At 37.9% G+C, this 16,868-nt stretch overlaps 1 protein-coding gene and 1 long non-coding RNA gene across 3 annotated transcripts in view; both read right to left on the bottom strand.

The window, feature by feature from the left end:
* LOC117988107 (probable E3 ubiquitin-protein ligase RNF144A) overlaps positions 1-15,498 on the bottom strand; it is a 197,743-nt gene extending 182,245 nt beyond the window's left edge. For both annotated transcript variants that reach the window (XR_011237517.1, XM_034975209.2), the window contains exons 1-3: positions 15,025-15,498; positions 6,725-6,768; positions 2,486-3,263 (exon numbers count right to left, since the gene is read on the bottom strand). Coding sequence is in view for 1 of the 2 variants with exons in the window: in XM_034975209.2 (XP_034831100.1) it covers positions 2,486-3,223 (738 nt within the window). In the remaining variant the exon portion in view is untranslated. The remainder of the gene's footprint in view (positions 1-2,485; positions 3,264-6,724; positions 6,769-15,024) is intronic.
* Positions 1-16,868, bottom strand: part of LOC138403241 (uncharacterized) — a 251,882-nt gene that overhangs the window by 127,672 nt on the left and 107,342 nt on the right. The gene's annotated exons all lie outside the window — the stretch shown is intronic.

The following is a 16,868-nucleotide window of genomic DNA, read 5'->3' as shown; positions in this document are numbered from 1 at the left end:
AAAATCGGTCCAGGCGTTTTCGAGTAATCGGGGAACATACATAAAAAAAAAATAAAAAAAAAAAAAAAGATTCCGACGAATTGAGAACCTCCTCCTTTTTTTGAAGTCGGTTAAAAAAAGTGTTATTTCTTGTACTCGACGCATCTCTCGCACTTGACGGATTTTTCAAAGATTATTAACCGATGATATTATTCTCCATAGAGCATTTCGAACTAGAGCATTTCACTGGAGAATTCAAAAGCACTTGTAAAAGTTTATTGGAATAAATAATCTTTTTATTTCTATTTCTATTTCTATTTCTAAAGCACGTATCCAATATTATTTAGGAATCATAGTGTGCATTAAAATGATGAATCTTTGGGGAAGTCATAATATTTTATGCGAGTTTAATGTTTATAACGACATAATTATAATATGCTAGCATAATTGCAGCTGCCAAGAGTCGTGGTAAATCTAAAAAATAGATATAAAAGGAAAAGCTGACTGACTGACCTATCAACGCACAGCTCAAACTACTGGACCGATTCAATGGGTGAAATAGGAGTTTGAAATTTGTGTAGTCCACGCGGACGAGGTCGCGACGAGGTCGCTAGTACCTACTATATAAAATGCAGGGCATACAATTTTGAAGAATAAGCTGTTACTTCCCATGAGTCTTCATATTGTTTTAGAATGGGTGATAATATCTAGAGCAAGCAATATTGTATATTATGTTGAAAACCCAGCAAATCAGGCTAATGGGTTTCGTTTACGATATAATATAACAGCTATGTAGTGTTATTTAACTAGGACGACTTTTAGGGTTCCGTACCTCAAAAGGAAAAACGGAACCCTTATAGGATCACTTTGTTGTCTGTCTGTCCGTCTGTCTGTCAAGAAACCTACAAGGTACTTCCCGTTGACCTATATCATGAAATTTGCCAGGTAGGTAGATCTTATAGCTGACATTTGGGGAAAAATCTGAAAACCGTGAATTTAGGGTTAGATCAGACAAAAAAAAATTAAATTGTGGTCATGAACTAATCATTAGTATTTTCAACTTTCGAAGTGAGTGACTATATCAAGTGGGGTATCATATGAAAGGTCTTCACCTGTGTATTCTAAAACAGATTTTTATTCATTTTTATGCATCACAGTTTTTGAATTATCGTGCAAAATGTCGAAAAAATACGACTGTAGTACGGAACCCTCATTGCGCGAGCCTGACTGGCACTTGGCCGGTTTTTTATCCTTAAAAGTATTTCGTGGTCAGTTGAAAGATCGAAGTATCGAGATCCAAAATAACCTGACAAAACTGTCGACTTTCCAGTTTCCACCCGATATGTATGTATGTACGTATGTACGTACAGGTATCATCATCACCATCATGATCAACCCATCGCCGGCTCACTACAGAGCACGGGTCTCCTCTCAGAGTGAGAAGGGTTTTGGCCGTAGTATACCACGCTGGCCATGTGCGGATTGGTAGACTCCACACGCCTTTGAGAACATTATGGAGAACTCTCAGGCATGCAGGTTTCCTCACGATGTTTTCCTTCACCGTTAAAGCAAGTGATATTTAATTATTTGAAATGCACATAACTCGGAAAAGTTAGAGGTGCGTGCTCGGGATCGAACCCCCGACCTCCGATTAGAAGGCAGACGTCCTAACGACTAGGCTATCACAGCTTACTTAGAGTAATACCGTATGTTTTTATGGCATTAAAATATTTGGCACAAATCGTCAAGAAAACCACACCGCAAATAGACATAGATCATTCTTAATGAAGGACGCAGGAAGGAAGATAGACAGATTTTATATACGGAATATTTATGTCACACGTGCGAAGAAACTGTTAATATGGTTTTCCATTAATCACTACCCATATTATAAATGCGAAAGTTGTATTGTTTACTAGCTGATGCCCTCGACTTCGTACGCGTGGATTTAGGTTATTAAAAATCCTGTGGGAACTCTTCAATTTTCCGGGATAAAAAGTAGCCTATGTCCTTCCCCGGGTTGCAAACTACCTCTGTATCAAATTTCGTCAAAATCGGTTGAACGGTTGAGCCGTGAGAAGCTAGCAGACAGACAGACAGACACACTTTCGCATTTACAATATTACGTATGGAAAGTATGGATTGGTTTATTGGTTTGTCCTACAATCACGCCACAACGGAGCAACGGATTGATCTGATTTTTTACATGGAAATAGTTGAAGACCTGGAGAGTGACATAGGCTACTTTTTATCCCGAAAAATCAGAGTTCCCACAGGATTTTTATAAATCTAAATTCAAGCGGACGAAGTCGCGGGAATTAGCCATAGTCGACGCATTTTAAACTGAGTCGTCGAGTTATCTGTCTGTTTCGCTCGCACTTAACGAGCGAGACAGACAGATAACTCGACGACTCAGTTTAAAATGCGTCGACTATAGTTATCATATAAATTACTCCTGTAAATACGAGCGATTCCTATAGATAAGTTGATTTAAATGAAAAGTTACCTTATCACTGTCGGTTGGCAGTGTCCCGTAGCCGTACCAGCTTCTCGCGGGCCTCAGTCTCGGCTCTTCCTTAGGGGATAAAAGGCCACTTCCCCACCGAACTACCCCTTCAGCTGCGGCAGCTACGCCTGGAGTTAAGGGGCTTCCATTAGGAGATTTCGGCGATACGCCTTTCTCAGCAACTGGGGGTAAAGTGGGCCGGGCGCATCCCGTCCTCCTCTCATATATCCGCTTACAAGCGTCGTCTATGTCAGTCTCCAACAAACCTTTCTTATCTCCACCGCGTTTTACCTCCAAACTCCTCTTTGTCTCGTCCTGCTTCTGCATCCATTTCGGATCAGAGTCCCTTCTTTTCGCACTATCATTAGAATCTTGGCGACAAAGCAACGTCTTTTTTAAGCTTTCACTGGAGTCCTGTTTGGCAAGCGCTTTTTTATCTGCTTCCTTGAGCGCGCCACATTTTTTATCATCTTTAGCTAGAAGCGCCCGTTTAAGGCTCTCGGATGAGTCTTGCTTATTGATTAGCTTACGTGGACATTCAGTATTAAGGGAATCAGTGGTTTTTGAGATCAGGAGTTTCGGGTAGTCGTACGGGGCGTGATCGTTGGACGGAGGGTTTAGTTCTAGAGATCTTCTGTTTTTCTTCTTGTCCGCTGGGGCGATTTGCGCCTTCGCCGGCAGCAGGCGCCGCGGCAGGAGGCTGCGGTGATCAGCGAGGGGCGATTCTGGTCGCAACATGGTCGGCGGCGATGTGACTCTGCCGCTGGTTGGAATTCCCCTGTAACAAATGAAATTAAACATTTAGCTTCTAAAATCACGAAGACAACATCAAGACCGGGACCGGTAAGCGGCGCAAGTATGCCTTTCTCAACGAAAGTTGCTTTTCATCCGTTTGCCTTGGAGAACCCATGATCAAGGCCTCCATGGCCTTAGTTCTAAAAAATCTTAGGTATTGCCTCATCTGGTGACAGAAGGTTAAGCACAAAGGATCCGCCTGTCTGTTCAGCGCACAAATGCAGCCAGTATTCTTGTCATCATTCCACGGGGGCATGATTTGTACTGTAATTAGATTAGGCAAGCTGTAGGTTTTATTTTAACATTTTCAATGATACTGATGAAAAAACTAACTTAGTAGGTAGGTACCTACGGACTGCGATGCTGTTGTAGGGCTTTATTCGCGCTTGATAATATACGTCAAAGTGGATTGACAGCACCAGAATAAAAATAGCAAAGGTCAATTGCGTAGGCTGATTCCACTTTAAAACGATTGGCTTCTCGCGGCTGTGGAAATATTATTATTTTTGTGATTTCAACCAACTGGTTCCTGCTTTTATTAATAGCTATGATTTGTTTACTATGGCTAACAAGCTGCTAATTATACATTGAGATACAACTAGAACATAATTATTTAAATTAAGCAAGTGCCTACTTCAAAATAGCTAATTAAGTAAACAGTCTATTTCTGGAAAAATCGAGGCACTTTTCAAAGTAAGTAAATATTTATATAACTGCTACTTCGTTGTTAATGATTTATTGTAAACATTTGAAGGAAATATTTTTCCTATTCTGTTGATAGTGAACTCGGGCAGTTATTATTACCTACTTATGATAGCAAAATTTTTGGCTACAAAGAACTTTTTATTATTCTAAAATAATATGACCACAAATAGTAGGGCTAGGACTCCATTTAAGTCAAATGTAAGGATTTCTGTGATAAATTAATTTTCATATTCATATTCAGTTTTTGTAGAGAAGGAACTGAACATTACTACTAAATCACGAGGGAGAAACAAACTCGCAGTCTCATGGTGGTCCAATGAGCAGAAGGAAGTTAAAGCCCTTAACAACTCGCCAATGGTAACCCAGAATCATCAGGACAGAAAGTCCTGGCAGGTACGGAAAAGGAGGCAAGACCCCAAATGAAATGGGTAAAAGGTTAAGACAAAGAAGAAAATGGTTACTTTTTGGTAGAGCCAGAACCGTGAACCTTTTTAACGTAACAATGGGGCCGATTATCTTGTATACAATCTCTAAACTAAACTAAAATGGCACCTCTAAATCTATTGATATCCCTGTCATAATGTTGCTTGCGGAAAAGGATAGCACTAGATTTAGACCTGTTAATTTAGTTTAGTTTAGAGATTGTGTACAAGAGAATCGGCCCCAGTAACGAAATATTTTGATGGTTTTAACATTAATTTAGAAACAATAACCGTAAACCGTCGCGTCTGTATTAGAATAGACACAATGTTCAGAGCAAATATCTGTTAAGTTCAAATGGCGCCGTAACACGAAAGTCAGCCATATTCGATTCGCGATGGCGTCATATGTCAACAAACCTATGACAGAATTTCATTACATAGTCGGACTTGAGCCAACCGCCCACGGGTCGTATCTGCTCAAGACACTTTTAGATTTGATTAATCCTAGAGATTATTTTTGATACCCTTCTCCGCATGTCGGGTGACCATCATCATCATCATGATCAACCCATCACCGGCTCCCTACAGAGCACAGGTCTCCTCTTAGAGTGAGAAGGGTTTTGGCCATAGTCTACCACGCTGGCCAAGTGCGGATTGGCAGACTTCACACACCTTTGAGAACATTATGGACAACTCTCAGGCATGCAGGTCTCCTCACGATGTTTTCCTTCACCGTTAAAGCAAGTGATATTTTAATTACTTAAAAACGCACATAACTCCGAAAAGTTAGAGGTGCGTGCCTGGGACCGAACCCCCGACCTCCGATTGGAAGGCGGACGTCCTAATTCCTAACCATTAGGCTACCACAGCTTCTGCTGTCGGGTGACCATTCTTAGGAAATAATAGGAATTAAGTAGAAAACTCGATTACATGTCATGCTGGTTCTTCTCGGTAGGAACGGCATTCCGAACCAAATAAATAAAAGGTAAATTAAACTATTTAACGATTCAAAAGCACTTGTAATAAGTCTACTTGAATAAAATATATTCTATTCTATTGAAATGGCCCCGTCCATACGAAGTAATAAAGTCAATGCATATGCCTCATGTTCAGTTTGGACTACCAACTTATTTTGGGCACTATACTATTTCTATTACCTTGCTTACAATATGTGGAATGTGGATGTTTCCAACGGATAGAATTAGAACTGCCCCCGATTGTGTTAACCATTTCATCGCTATCGCAATCGTCAAGAATTTCTGCCCATTGATTGGTTGATTCGCTGTTTACATTTTTTCACAGCCAATCAAAGGGCAGAATTTGTTGACGATTGTGATAGCCATGAAATACTCATTTCTCATTCTCATTCTTACAGAATTGGGTATTCGACAACTAGTCAAATCAGTGACTTTTTATCAAACGTCAAAACGCGCGCTTAGTAGGTATGCGAATGCGAGATTCTATGGAATACCGGTGTGTGACGTCACAATCATTTGACGTGTTTTTTTTAGTTTAATCGATAATTTAAAATGGTTATTACACTTAAAACCAACAAAGGACGTGGAATTTACGTATTTTGGAAGACCCCCTATTTAATTAATAATCACTGAGAAATAATTTATTTTTGATGTAGTCAAATACCCAATTGGGGGGCCTGGACCTATCCAACGACCTATCGGATTTCAATCTACCTTTACCGCGCAGCTATTTTATCGTAACGTAGGAACTTTAGTAAACTAATTTAATTAAGTAGTAGGTAGGTACTTAATCACTTAGTCACACTCACAATAAACATTGGACGCCGCCGAAATGGATATCGGTGACCTTGCAAGGATAATAAAGTCGTTTGTGTACTGTATGAAAAAACCCGGCCAAGTGAGAGTCAGGCTCGCGCACCGAGAGTTCCGTAGTACAGTCGTATTTTTTTCGTCATTTTTTAGAGGTACAGTACCTATACCACTTTTTACAGCAGGTACTTATACATTCTTTAAAGGTTTTCCTTGACTTTCTTTAGGCAAGTTTTATTAATTAGTACTTAGTTTAGAATTTGACCTAACCATTTATTTTGTAAAGTACCACGGACATATTTTATAATTGCGAGAGTGTGTTTGTTTGCTGGTTTGTCCTTCAATCACACCGCAACGGAGCAACGGATCGACGTGATTTTTTGCATGGATAAAACATAGAGAGTTCAAGTCTTAGATGATTTTTTATCCCGGAAAATCAAAGAGTTCCCACGGGATTTTTAAAAACCTAAATCCACGCGGACGAAGTCGCGGACACAGTTAGTAGCTACCTAATATATTGACTGACTTACCATTATGAAGATGATATGACTGGAAACGTCGCCTCTTTGTCTTCCTGAAAAGAAGGAATAGAATATATATATATATATATTTATTCAAGTTGACTTATTACAAGTGCTTTTGAATCGTTAACTAGTTTAATTTACCACTGGTTCGGAATACTGTTCCTACCGAGAAGAACCAGCAAGAAAAAGAAAGAGAATTATAAAGATTAAATCGTTAACAATGTAACATTAGGTATTTTAGACATAGACATAAGTAGGACAATGCATTTATTACATACTAGCTGATGCCCGCGACTTCGTCCGCGTGGATTTACGTTTTTCAAAATCCCGCTGGAACTCTTCGATTTTCCGGGACAAAAAGTAGCCTATGTGTTAATCCAGGGTATAATCTATCTCCATTCCAAATTTCATCCAAATCCGTTTAGCCGTTTTTGCGTGATTGAGTAACAAACATCCAAACATCCACACATTTATAATACAGTGAAACCTAGTTAATTAGGATCTCAAGGGACCAAGACATAATATGTACCAATTTTTGAGGGTTTCCAATAATCCAATTTTCCAATTAAGCAGGTTTAAAATTATAGTTGTCTCATTTACAGAGGCCCTTTCTTACAGAGGTCGAAATGTGCCGTTATTCCATTTTTAGAGGTGGAAATGTTAATAAAAATGCGTATTTTTGGTGTTATGAATTTAAGAGCCTCAATAGCTCAATCGGTAAAGGAGTGGACTGAAAACCGAAAGGTCGACGGTTCAAACCGCGCCCGTTGCACTATTGTCGTACCTACTCCTAGCACAAGCCTGACGCTTAGTTGGAGAGGAATGGAGGAATATTAGTCATTTAACATGGCTAATATTCTTTATTAAAAATAAAAATAAATTAGGTATGAGTGTACATATATTATGTACTCTCATACCTACATTATACATGTATTGCGTCGAAAAAAAACAATACGGTAATCTGATAGAAGTTTTAATTTTTCAGATACAGATAACGTTTTATATATTTGCGTTTGGAAATTTTTTATGGACCTAGAATACAAGCCGGATAGCGGACCTTTCACAAAAAACCGTGATTAAGACGTCCGTGTCTTAATCTGGAGGTCGGGGGCACGCACCTCTAACTTTTCGGAGTTTAAACGTCACTTGCTTAAACCCTTCTGAGAAGAGATTCGTGCTTTGTAGTGCCGGCGATGGGTTGATCATGATGATGATGATGATGATGGACCGTAACTCTACTTTAACCGCCTATCATGCACCTGGACTGGAGCTAAGAACAGAGACGGTAGGCAACATGTAATATATTTAATATATATATATATATATATTTAAATATTTATTTATTTAAACAACTCAGTACAGAAAACAACTCTCTGGAATCCTGACCCCTAAACTAGGAAATCCCGTGTCTTAGGGGCCAGTGCCTTCCCAAACATAAGATATGGGTAGTTAATAATTTACAGCTAGGTATTACAACTATTTAAAATAAATAAATAAACAAAACACAATGTTAAAGCGTGAAACAAACTATGGGACGCGTCCGTAAGCTATGGCTTGGCTAAGAACCGCGTCTATAATAGTCGAACTTATTAGGTAACGCATGAACCGCCACCTCGGTAAGGTCGTAAACTATTGCCAACAAGCAACAATCAATTACATTTTCCCCCCAAGCGAGTCGTTGACCGATAGGACGCTGTATCATATAAATAACTAACCTACATTCCGTTGTGGTTCATCAACATTAGTACCTCCACTGCAGCTTTATGTCAATTATTCACGTATGTTTGTTATTGTTTATTTGTGACGAGTCCTCTCATTTTAAATAGTTATCTTATCACAAACCACAAGCAGTACCGCACAGCATTTGAAGCCGAGTCTCTCTGGGAATCACGATCTGAATAACTTGACCGAACTTGAACTTGACGATGGTCATCATCATCATCAACCGATAGACGTCCACTGCTGGACATAGGTCTCTTGTAGGGACTTCCACACGCCACGGTCTTGCGCCGCCTGAATCCAGCGGCTCCCTGCGACTCGTCTGATGTCGTCCGTCCACCTAGTGGGGGGTCTTCCAACACTGCGTCTTCCAGCACCTTGGGACCCCAACGTCCATCGTTTTTACGAACTATGCCATGCCCATTGCCACTACAGCTTCGCAACCCGTTGAGCTATGTCGGTTACTGTAGTTCTCCTACGGATCTCCTCATGATTTGATCATGTAGAGAAACTCCATAATTTCGCGTGCAGAGCTCTCAACGATTACTGGGTGGGGCATTGGACATCATTTTCGTCTTACTTCTTATAAAAGCCATACAATGATGGAATTTCTCTCAATTTTGCGAAGAGCCGGTATCACTAAGCACTGGCACTGGTCGTAGTCCCCTAGGACTGTACCCACCCCTAACTTGCCCCAAAGATTAATAAAAAGTGTTACTGTAACTTGCATAGGTAGGTGGATCCATCCGATTCTCGCCCTCATATTCCGTCTCCTCTGGTCGAGTGTATTCGTTGTTAAGGTTTCCCCTTAAATCGATTGACTAATCAATACAAGCAACAGTAGCTACAGGAGATCTAAGCTCAACAAGGTTAGACAGGGAAGAAAGCCGTTCCGGTTGTTACGTTCGATCACTTTCACCGGCTCCTGACAACTTTCGCCGCCCCGCGCCCGACGCGACGCTCGCTAAACGCCTCCGATATAAAATGGTAGCGAGTACGTAAATAGTTAATACCTACATACGCTACAGGTCGAGATGGTGATCGGGGTGGGGACGAGCGGTGCGGGGCGTCCCCCCGCCTCATACTCCGATTGCCATCTCGACCTGTCGCGTACTATAACTACAATTTGGTTTCCTTTGTGGACTTAAGGTAAACCTGCATCAATCATTATTAAGAAAGAAGAAGAAAGACAAAACATATTTATTCTTCTTGTGCGGTTAGAGTTGCCAGACGTCCGGATAAAGCCGGACATATATGTAGTCTTTTTGATTGCGTGTCCGGCCAAAATAAATGGTTTCCGGCTTGTCCGGCTTTTTACATTTCGCAAACGATCGTGGCCGAGCGCAGGCGAGTCGACTTTCGGTCGCTCCCGCAGGCGGCAGTGCCGCCTGACAACAAGATTTATGACAAAAATAAAAAAAGCTTGATTTTACATACAATTATTTGGCGTACCTATTAATACTAAGACACAAAATCCTCAATAATGTAAGGTGTTCAGCCTTTCTACCCAAATGACCGGCCAAACTGGCTGGTCTGTCCGGCTATTAGGTTTGGCAACCTGGCAACGGTATGTTGTAACGGTAACGACCTATGTGCGGTTATAGAACATAAACAAACTAAAAATAAAATGACTAATAAGCTATGGTTTTTGCACCCATATGGCACAACATGAAAAGGCTCCGACTCAGCGTTAATGCTGCAGGTTTTGAAAAACAAAACCTGAGTAGGTATATTACAATCTCAATTTTATGATTGGCTGAATTTATGGTATTTTTGCTGCAACCATGCATTTCAGCCAATAGTGAGCGTGGTAGGCCGATTCCAAAGGGTCGATTGACGTAGTTTGACAGCTACAGTGTGACAATCGCGATCACTTCTGATTGGCCGACACTCGCTCACTATTGGCTGAAATACATTGCACAAGAATATCATTAATTCAGCCAATCACAACAGAGAGTGAAGCAATTATTAATGCAGCTTTTCCATAATCAACTAGTAGTAGTAGTAGTATTCCGACTCGCACTTGACCCATTTTTAGGGTTCCGTACCTTAAAAGGAAAAAACGGAACCATTATAGGATCACTTTGTTGTCTGTCTGTCTGTCTGTCAAGAAATCTATATATATAGGGTACTTTCCGTTGACCTAGAATCATAAAATTTGGCGAGAAGGTAGGTCTTATAGCAGACATGAGGGGAAAAATCTGAAAACCGTGAATTTGTGGTTACATCGCATGAAGAATAAAATTAAAATGTGTTCATGAACAAATATTGCTATTTTCAACCTTCAAAGTAAGATTACTATATCAAGTGGGGTATCATATGAAAGGGGTATACTATTACATTCTAAAAAAGATTTTTGTTTATTTTTAGGCCTAACAGTTTTTGATTTATTGTGCAAAATGTCGATAAAATACGATTGTAGTACGGAACCCTCAGTGCGCGAGTCAGATTCGCACTTTACCAGTTTTTTAAGTAATTTTAATTGATGTAATGTACATGTATTTATTTGTATTCACTAGCTAGGTATTAGGAACTAACTTAGAAGCATATTGTGGCTAATTCCATTGTACACAATCTCTAAACTAAACTAAAATGGCACGTCTAAATCTATTGCTATCCCTTTCATAATGTTGCTTGCGGAAAAGGATAGCATTAGATTTAGACCTGTTAATTTAGTTTAGTTTAGAGATTGCGTACTAGAGAATCGCTTACAATTTTTTAAAGCAATTCAAAATATAATTGATGTATTCACTAGTTAGGTATTGGGTACTAAATTAACAGCATATTGGGGCCGATTCTCTAGTACACAATCTCTAAACTAAACTAAATTAACAGGTCTAAGTATAGTGCTTTCCTTTTCCGCAAGCAACATTATGAAAGGGATAGCAATAGATTTAGACGTGATATTTTAGTTTAGTTTAGAGATTGTGTACAAAGGAATTAGTCACAATGCCAGGTAGTCAATTAGAGTAGGGCAGCTAACTTTAGGTGCTAAAATCTTTTATTAGAGGTCCTAAGAATACCATGGTACTGATTTTGACGGAAACTGAGTATTCACATATTTTGCTTATAAATATATCTAAATAATTGAGCTATATATATAAAAGGAAAGGGTGACTGACTGACTGACTGATCTATCAACGCACAGCTCAAACTACTGGACGGATCGGGCTAAAATTTTGCATGCAGATAGCTATTATGACGTAGGCATCCGCTTTGAAAAGATTTTTGAAAATTCAACCTCTAAGGGGGTGAAATAGGGGTTTGAAATTTGTGTAGTCCACGCGGACAAAGTCGCGAGCATAACAACAACAACAACAACAACAAACAAACTTCTTTTAATTTTAAAACTGTCAAACCTTCTGGACTTTAGGTGCCAGTCTTGCGCATAATATTTTAGTAAAGTAGAACCAAAATTTTAAGCTGTTACTTTAAAATTCATTTTCCATACTTTTTAAGCAATATTAAAAAGAAAAAGGTGCAGATACTCTAAATTTTGATAAAAGAAAGACATCAGAATGAACACCATTGTCTTGTTTTTTTATAATTTCCGCCTTTTTATCATCATCATCATCATCATCAAACGATAGACATCCTCAGCTGGACATGTTTTTTGTAGGGACTTCTACACGACACAGTCTTGCACTGCCTGAATCCAGCTACTCTCTGTGATTAGCTGAGGGGTCCTAGTACCTAGTGGAGGAGTCTTCCAAAGCTGCGCTTTCCGATGCGAGGTCGCCATTCTAGGACCTAGGGACCCCAATGTTATGTCAACTGATTGTTCGAACTACATTCCCTGCCCATTGCCACTTCAGCTTCACAACCCATTGAGCTATGTTGCTTACTCTGGTTCTCCTATGGATCTCCTCATTTCTGATCGGTTCACGTAGAGAAACTCCAAGCATAGCTCTCTGCATTATGTTGTAATATTAAATACCTATTTTTTTATTTTTTTCAGGTTGTGCCACACATGACATAGTACTTTATTCCGGCGCTTCTTCTACTTGAGGTCTTTTGACTTTAATACTCAAGTATTAGAGGCGCCGGGATAACCTAACCAGGTGTAACTGGTAATGTGTGGTACAGCTTTAAAAATAAACGTTTTTCTTTCTTTTTTTTCTTTCTATTATAAATGTGAAAGTGTGGATGTTTGGATGTTTGTTACTCAATCACGCAAAAACTACTCGACGGATTTGGCTGAAATTTAAAATTTAGATTTAGATTATACCCTGGATTAACATATAGGCTACTTTTTATTACGGCAAATCAAAGAGTTCCCGCGGGATTTTGAAAAACGTAAATCCACGCGGACAAAGTCGCGGGCATCAGCTAGTTAAATATATATAATTCTATATATCTTTAAACAGAAAGCAATGTGGATGATCTCACAAAATTTTAAATGGCTATTTACCACTTTCTAGATTAAAAGGGCAATGTCAACTGCAATTGCGTAAATACCTAGCTGATAAGGTTATCTTTATTAATACAACCCGTCACATTACAGATAACTGCTAACACATTCTTAAATAATAATATTATTGAGTAGGTATGTTATTTACAGTTTAATAGAAATATACAGCTAACCATGATTTTTTAAATTATTCTCTTCAATAATGAATTCTAGCCCCATAAACTGCTGCTATCAAACTCAAAAACAAAAACGGAACCCTTATAGGATCCCTTTGTTGTCTGTCGGTCTGTCTGTCTGTCAAGAAACCTACAGGGTACTTCCCGTTGACCTAGAATCATGAAATTTGGTAGGTAGGTGGGTCTTATAGCTGGTATTAGGGGAAAAATCTGAAAACCGTGAATTTGTGGTTATTAACCGACTTCAAAAAAAGGAGGAGGTTCTCAATTCGTCGGAATCTTTTTTTTTTTTTTTATGTATGTTCCCCGATTACTCAAAAACGCCTGGACCGATTTTGAAAATTCTTTTTTTGTTTGAAAGGGTATACTTCAAAGTTGGTCCCATTTCAATTTGGTGAAGATCTGATGAACATCTTTGAAGATAAATACTGGAACTCCTCAACGGATAAGAGTAAATTGCTCGCGATCAGTGTAAAAGCTTAGCAAACAGTAGATTTTTAACCAGTCATAGCATAATTCCGTGGGGCCACTAAAAATTGTGAAATAAAAAATTTTTACAAAAAAAATAAAAACCGACTTCGTTACATAAACACTAAAAATTGAAAAATAATTTAATTTATTACCGAATATATTATGTATACAAGAGTTAATATAGTTCCATAATAATATTTTTTGGGGTCGGTGCCAATGAGGTGCCATTGTGGAGTCCCATAAAAATATGAAGTCTAGACGATTCGCGCAGCTAAAGCTAATTGGCACCGGCACCAAAAAATATTATTATGGAACTATATTAACTCTTGTATACATAATATATTCGGTAATAAATTAAATTATTTTTCAATTTTTAGTGTTTTATCACACAGAAAAAATTAAATTGTGAAAAAAAACTAATAATTAGTATTCTCAATTTTCAAAGTAAGATAATTATGCCAAGTGGTGTATCATACGAAAGGGCTTTACCTGTATATTCTAAAACAGATTTTTATTTATTTTTATGCATTGTGGTTTTTGATTTATTGTGCAAAATGTCGAAAAATATCTGAGTATGGAACCCTCGGTGCACGAGTCTGTCTCGGACATGGCCGGATTTTTTTAAATTGAAAGATAGGCTTTCGCTATATAACAATTATGCTTGAGAAACAGAGCAATGATAAGGTCTAGGTTGGAGCCCGCTTGCCTAGAAGGTATTCAAGTTATACCTTCTTACTACTTACTTACATTGTAAATTGTAATAAAACTTAATGGAAGTATTAGTATTTATTGCATGATCTGTGTATGTCAACTTAGAATAATGGGTCCCTTGTGACCAAACACAATGGCCTGTGGTCATATTCTCACATGTCAATGACAAACATTAAAATTATATATTTTTATAAAAATAATAGATCTTACTCAAGTTATTTTTTTATAACTTGTCAAACAAGTTATAAAAATGGCTATGGGTTCTAGCAGTTTAAAAGTACAAACAAACTTACAAACTGTACCTCTTTTTACTATTAGTATAGACATGACATTGGAAAGTTTTTAAAGATTATTATTGCAATTTAGGTACCTACTTAAGTATTACCTATTTTAAATTTGGCTTCTGGATTAACTTTTTTAAATCTTTGCCTGCTTAATCAGTAAGTAGTTACTCAAAATACATTCAAACTTATATTTTTTTAAACATAGGTAAGTACTTACAACTTGTAAGTATTAAGTAAGTTTCAAGTTACTATCCATTATTATTAAGTACATGCTTACTTATTTACTTTGCATTTATGTAGATACTTAGTTATAAATGATACAAAAGATTCATTCTTACATATGTACTTACATAAATTCAAATATCTAAATCCAAAGACAAACTGGCACTAAACATTTTATATAACCTGTCCTTCGAGTTCTGATAATGAAACTTATTGTTGTATCGTCGAGACATAATCATTAGCAACTCGTTAAGTAAATATATAGTTTGTGAGAGTAAAATAAGGCGCGACACTGTATACGTATTTACGTACCTTTATGGAAACATAGCTGTGGCACAAACCAAGTTCCAGCATTTTTAGTCTTAACACAAACACCCAGTAGTAAACTTTCACTAAAACACGGTTAAATAGCACCAAAATACTACGCAAATAATACTTTATCAACACTAAAACTTCACAATTTACACAAAAATTACACCTGATCGATGTTTTTCACGAAACGTACACAAATAAAACACCTCCGACCAAAACTACTTGCGAAACGATAGGAATAACGATATGACACTCGACGTCAAATTACTGAGAAGGTATCTAACTGCGACATTTTTTAATGTATCTTTCACACATTTATTGGTTTTTTAGAAATATTTTTCAATATGTAGTAATTTACTCTAATAATAACTCTATTCGATTAAAAATATTAGGTCTGTAAAATATCTGAAAGACAAGGCAAACCACCACGACACGAAATCTATCGACAACTGGCCAACCGACTGGGGTGGGGAATTTTATTGGAAATTGGATAATGGTTTGCACTTCCCTAGCCATGGCTTGGCAACTTGGCAATCCAAAAATATTTGACTTTTGACACTTGACAGCTGACATTGACAGATAATGTATCCTCTTTCTTAGTTATAGAGCAAAGACTGCCAGCAAATAAAATCTCCTCAATTTTAGGGAATATATTGACAACTAACTGATTCCCGCGACTTCGTCTGCGTGGTAAATCCATGATTTGTTGGTTTTTAAAAATCCCGTGGGAACTCTGGTTTTCCGGTATGAAAGTAGCCCATGTCCTTCCCCGGAATGTAAGCTAACTTTGCACCAAACTTCACCTCCAATCTCCGACCTTATCTAACTATATCCATGCAAAATAATCACGTCAATCCGTTGCACCCCTCGCGCCCTCTAATTCTCTACGGTCCGCCTTTTCCACTCCTGTCCCACTGGCAAGTAACATATCGATTTCAAAACCCAATGCAAATAGGAATGATAATAGGATTTGAAAGTTTAGTCGTTCCTTTTTCTAATCAACTTAGTAGGCCAGTTTTTAAATCACTGCGATTTATGCCCGGTTTCTGAGGTACTTTTAACGACGATTTATTTATTCAATAGCGGTTTTGGTCCGATAACTCGAGACAGTGCGTTTCTGAACAACGCATATACCTACTCCGTTTAAACTTAACTGGCCAATGTGCGCCGTTTATCTATTCCATAAAGTTATTTGATGTTTCATCTGTCACTAGGTAGTTCATGGTTTGCGTATATTTATTTAATTTGCGGGACTTGGAACAGTGAATTTGGGATTTTTACTCAGCAACACCACATAATAAGGGGACAGCGTGATACTTTACAATCTAGGTAACATTAGAAACGTTTCAAACATTGTGAGTCGATAGTTCAATGGAATTAATTGTTTATCCTGCTGTAATTTATTTAGTAACATCTAAGAACAGCTTATATTAACTACTCAATGAAAAACATATTTATGTTAATCATATTCTAAAATCCCTTTTTAAAGCTCTATTATACCATCTCTAGGTAGTTACTTGTTTAATTTTAGTAATTTTGTAGTTTTATAATTATTCTTTTTCTTTACTCTTCTTGTGAAAGTTCAATCTAAAATAGAGACGCAGGAACTGGTTCATGGACTCATTCACATGAACCAACTGAACCACATATTATATCACAAGCATCTTAAATACCTATGGTATCATTATTTACGATTTGACATTAGCTAATGTCAAAACGTGTTGTTTAATTTAAAATCGGCTACAGTTATAGGTACCTATCTTACAAATCCCACAACCGACATTCAAAAGTGTAATTTATTACCTATTTTGAATAAATTATTTGATTTGATTATTCTTTCTCGA

Source organism: Maniola hyperantus, chromosome 14 (assembly GCF_902806685.2).
Source record: "Maniola hyperantus chromosome 14, iAphHyp1.2, whole genome shotgun sequence".
In the NCBI taxonomy this organism is placed as follows: Eukaryota; Metazoa; Arthropoda; class Insecta; order Lepidoptera; family Nymphalidae; genus Maniola; species Maniola hyperantus.
This window is presented reverse-complemented; position numbering and strand designations above follow the sequence as displayed.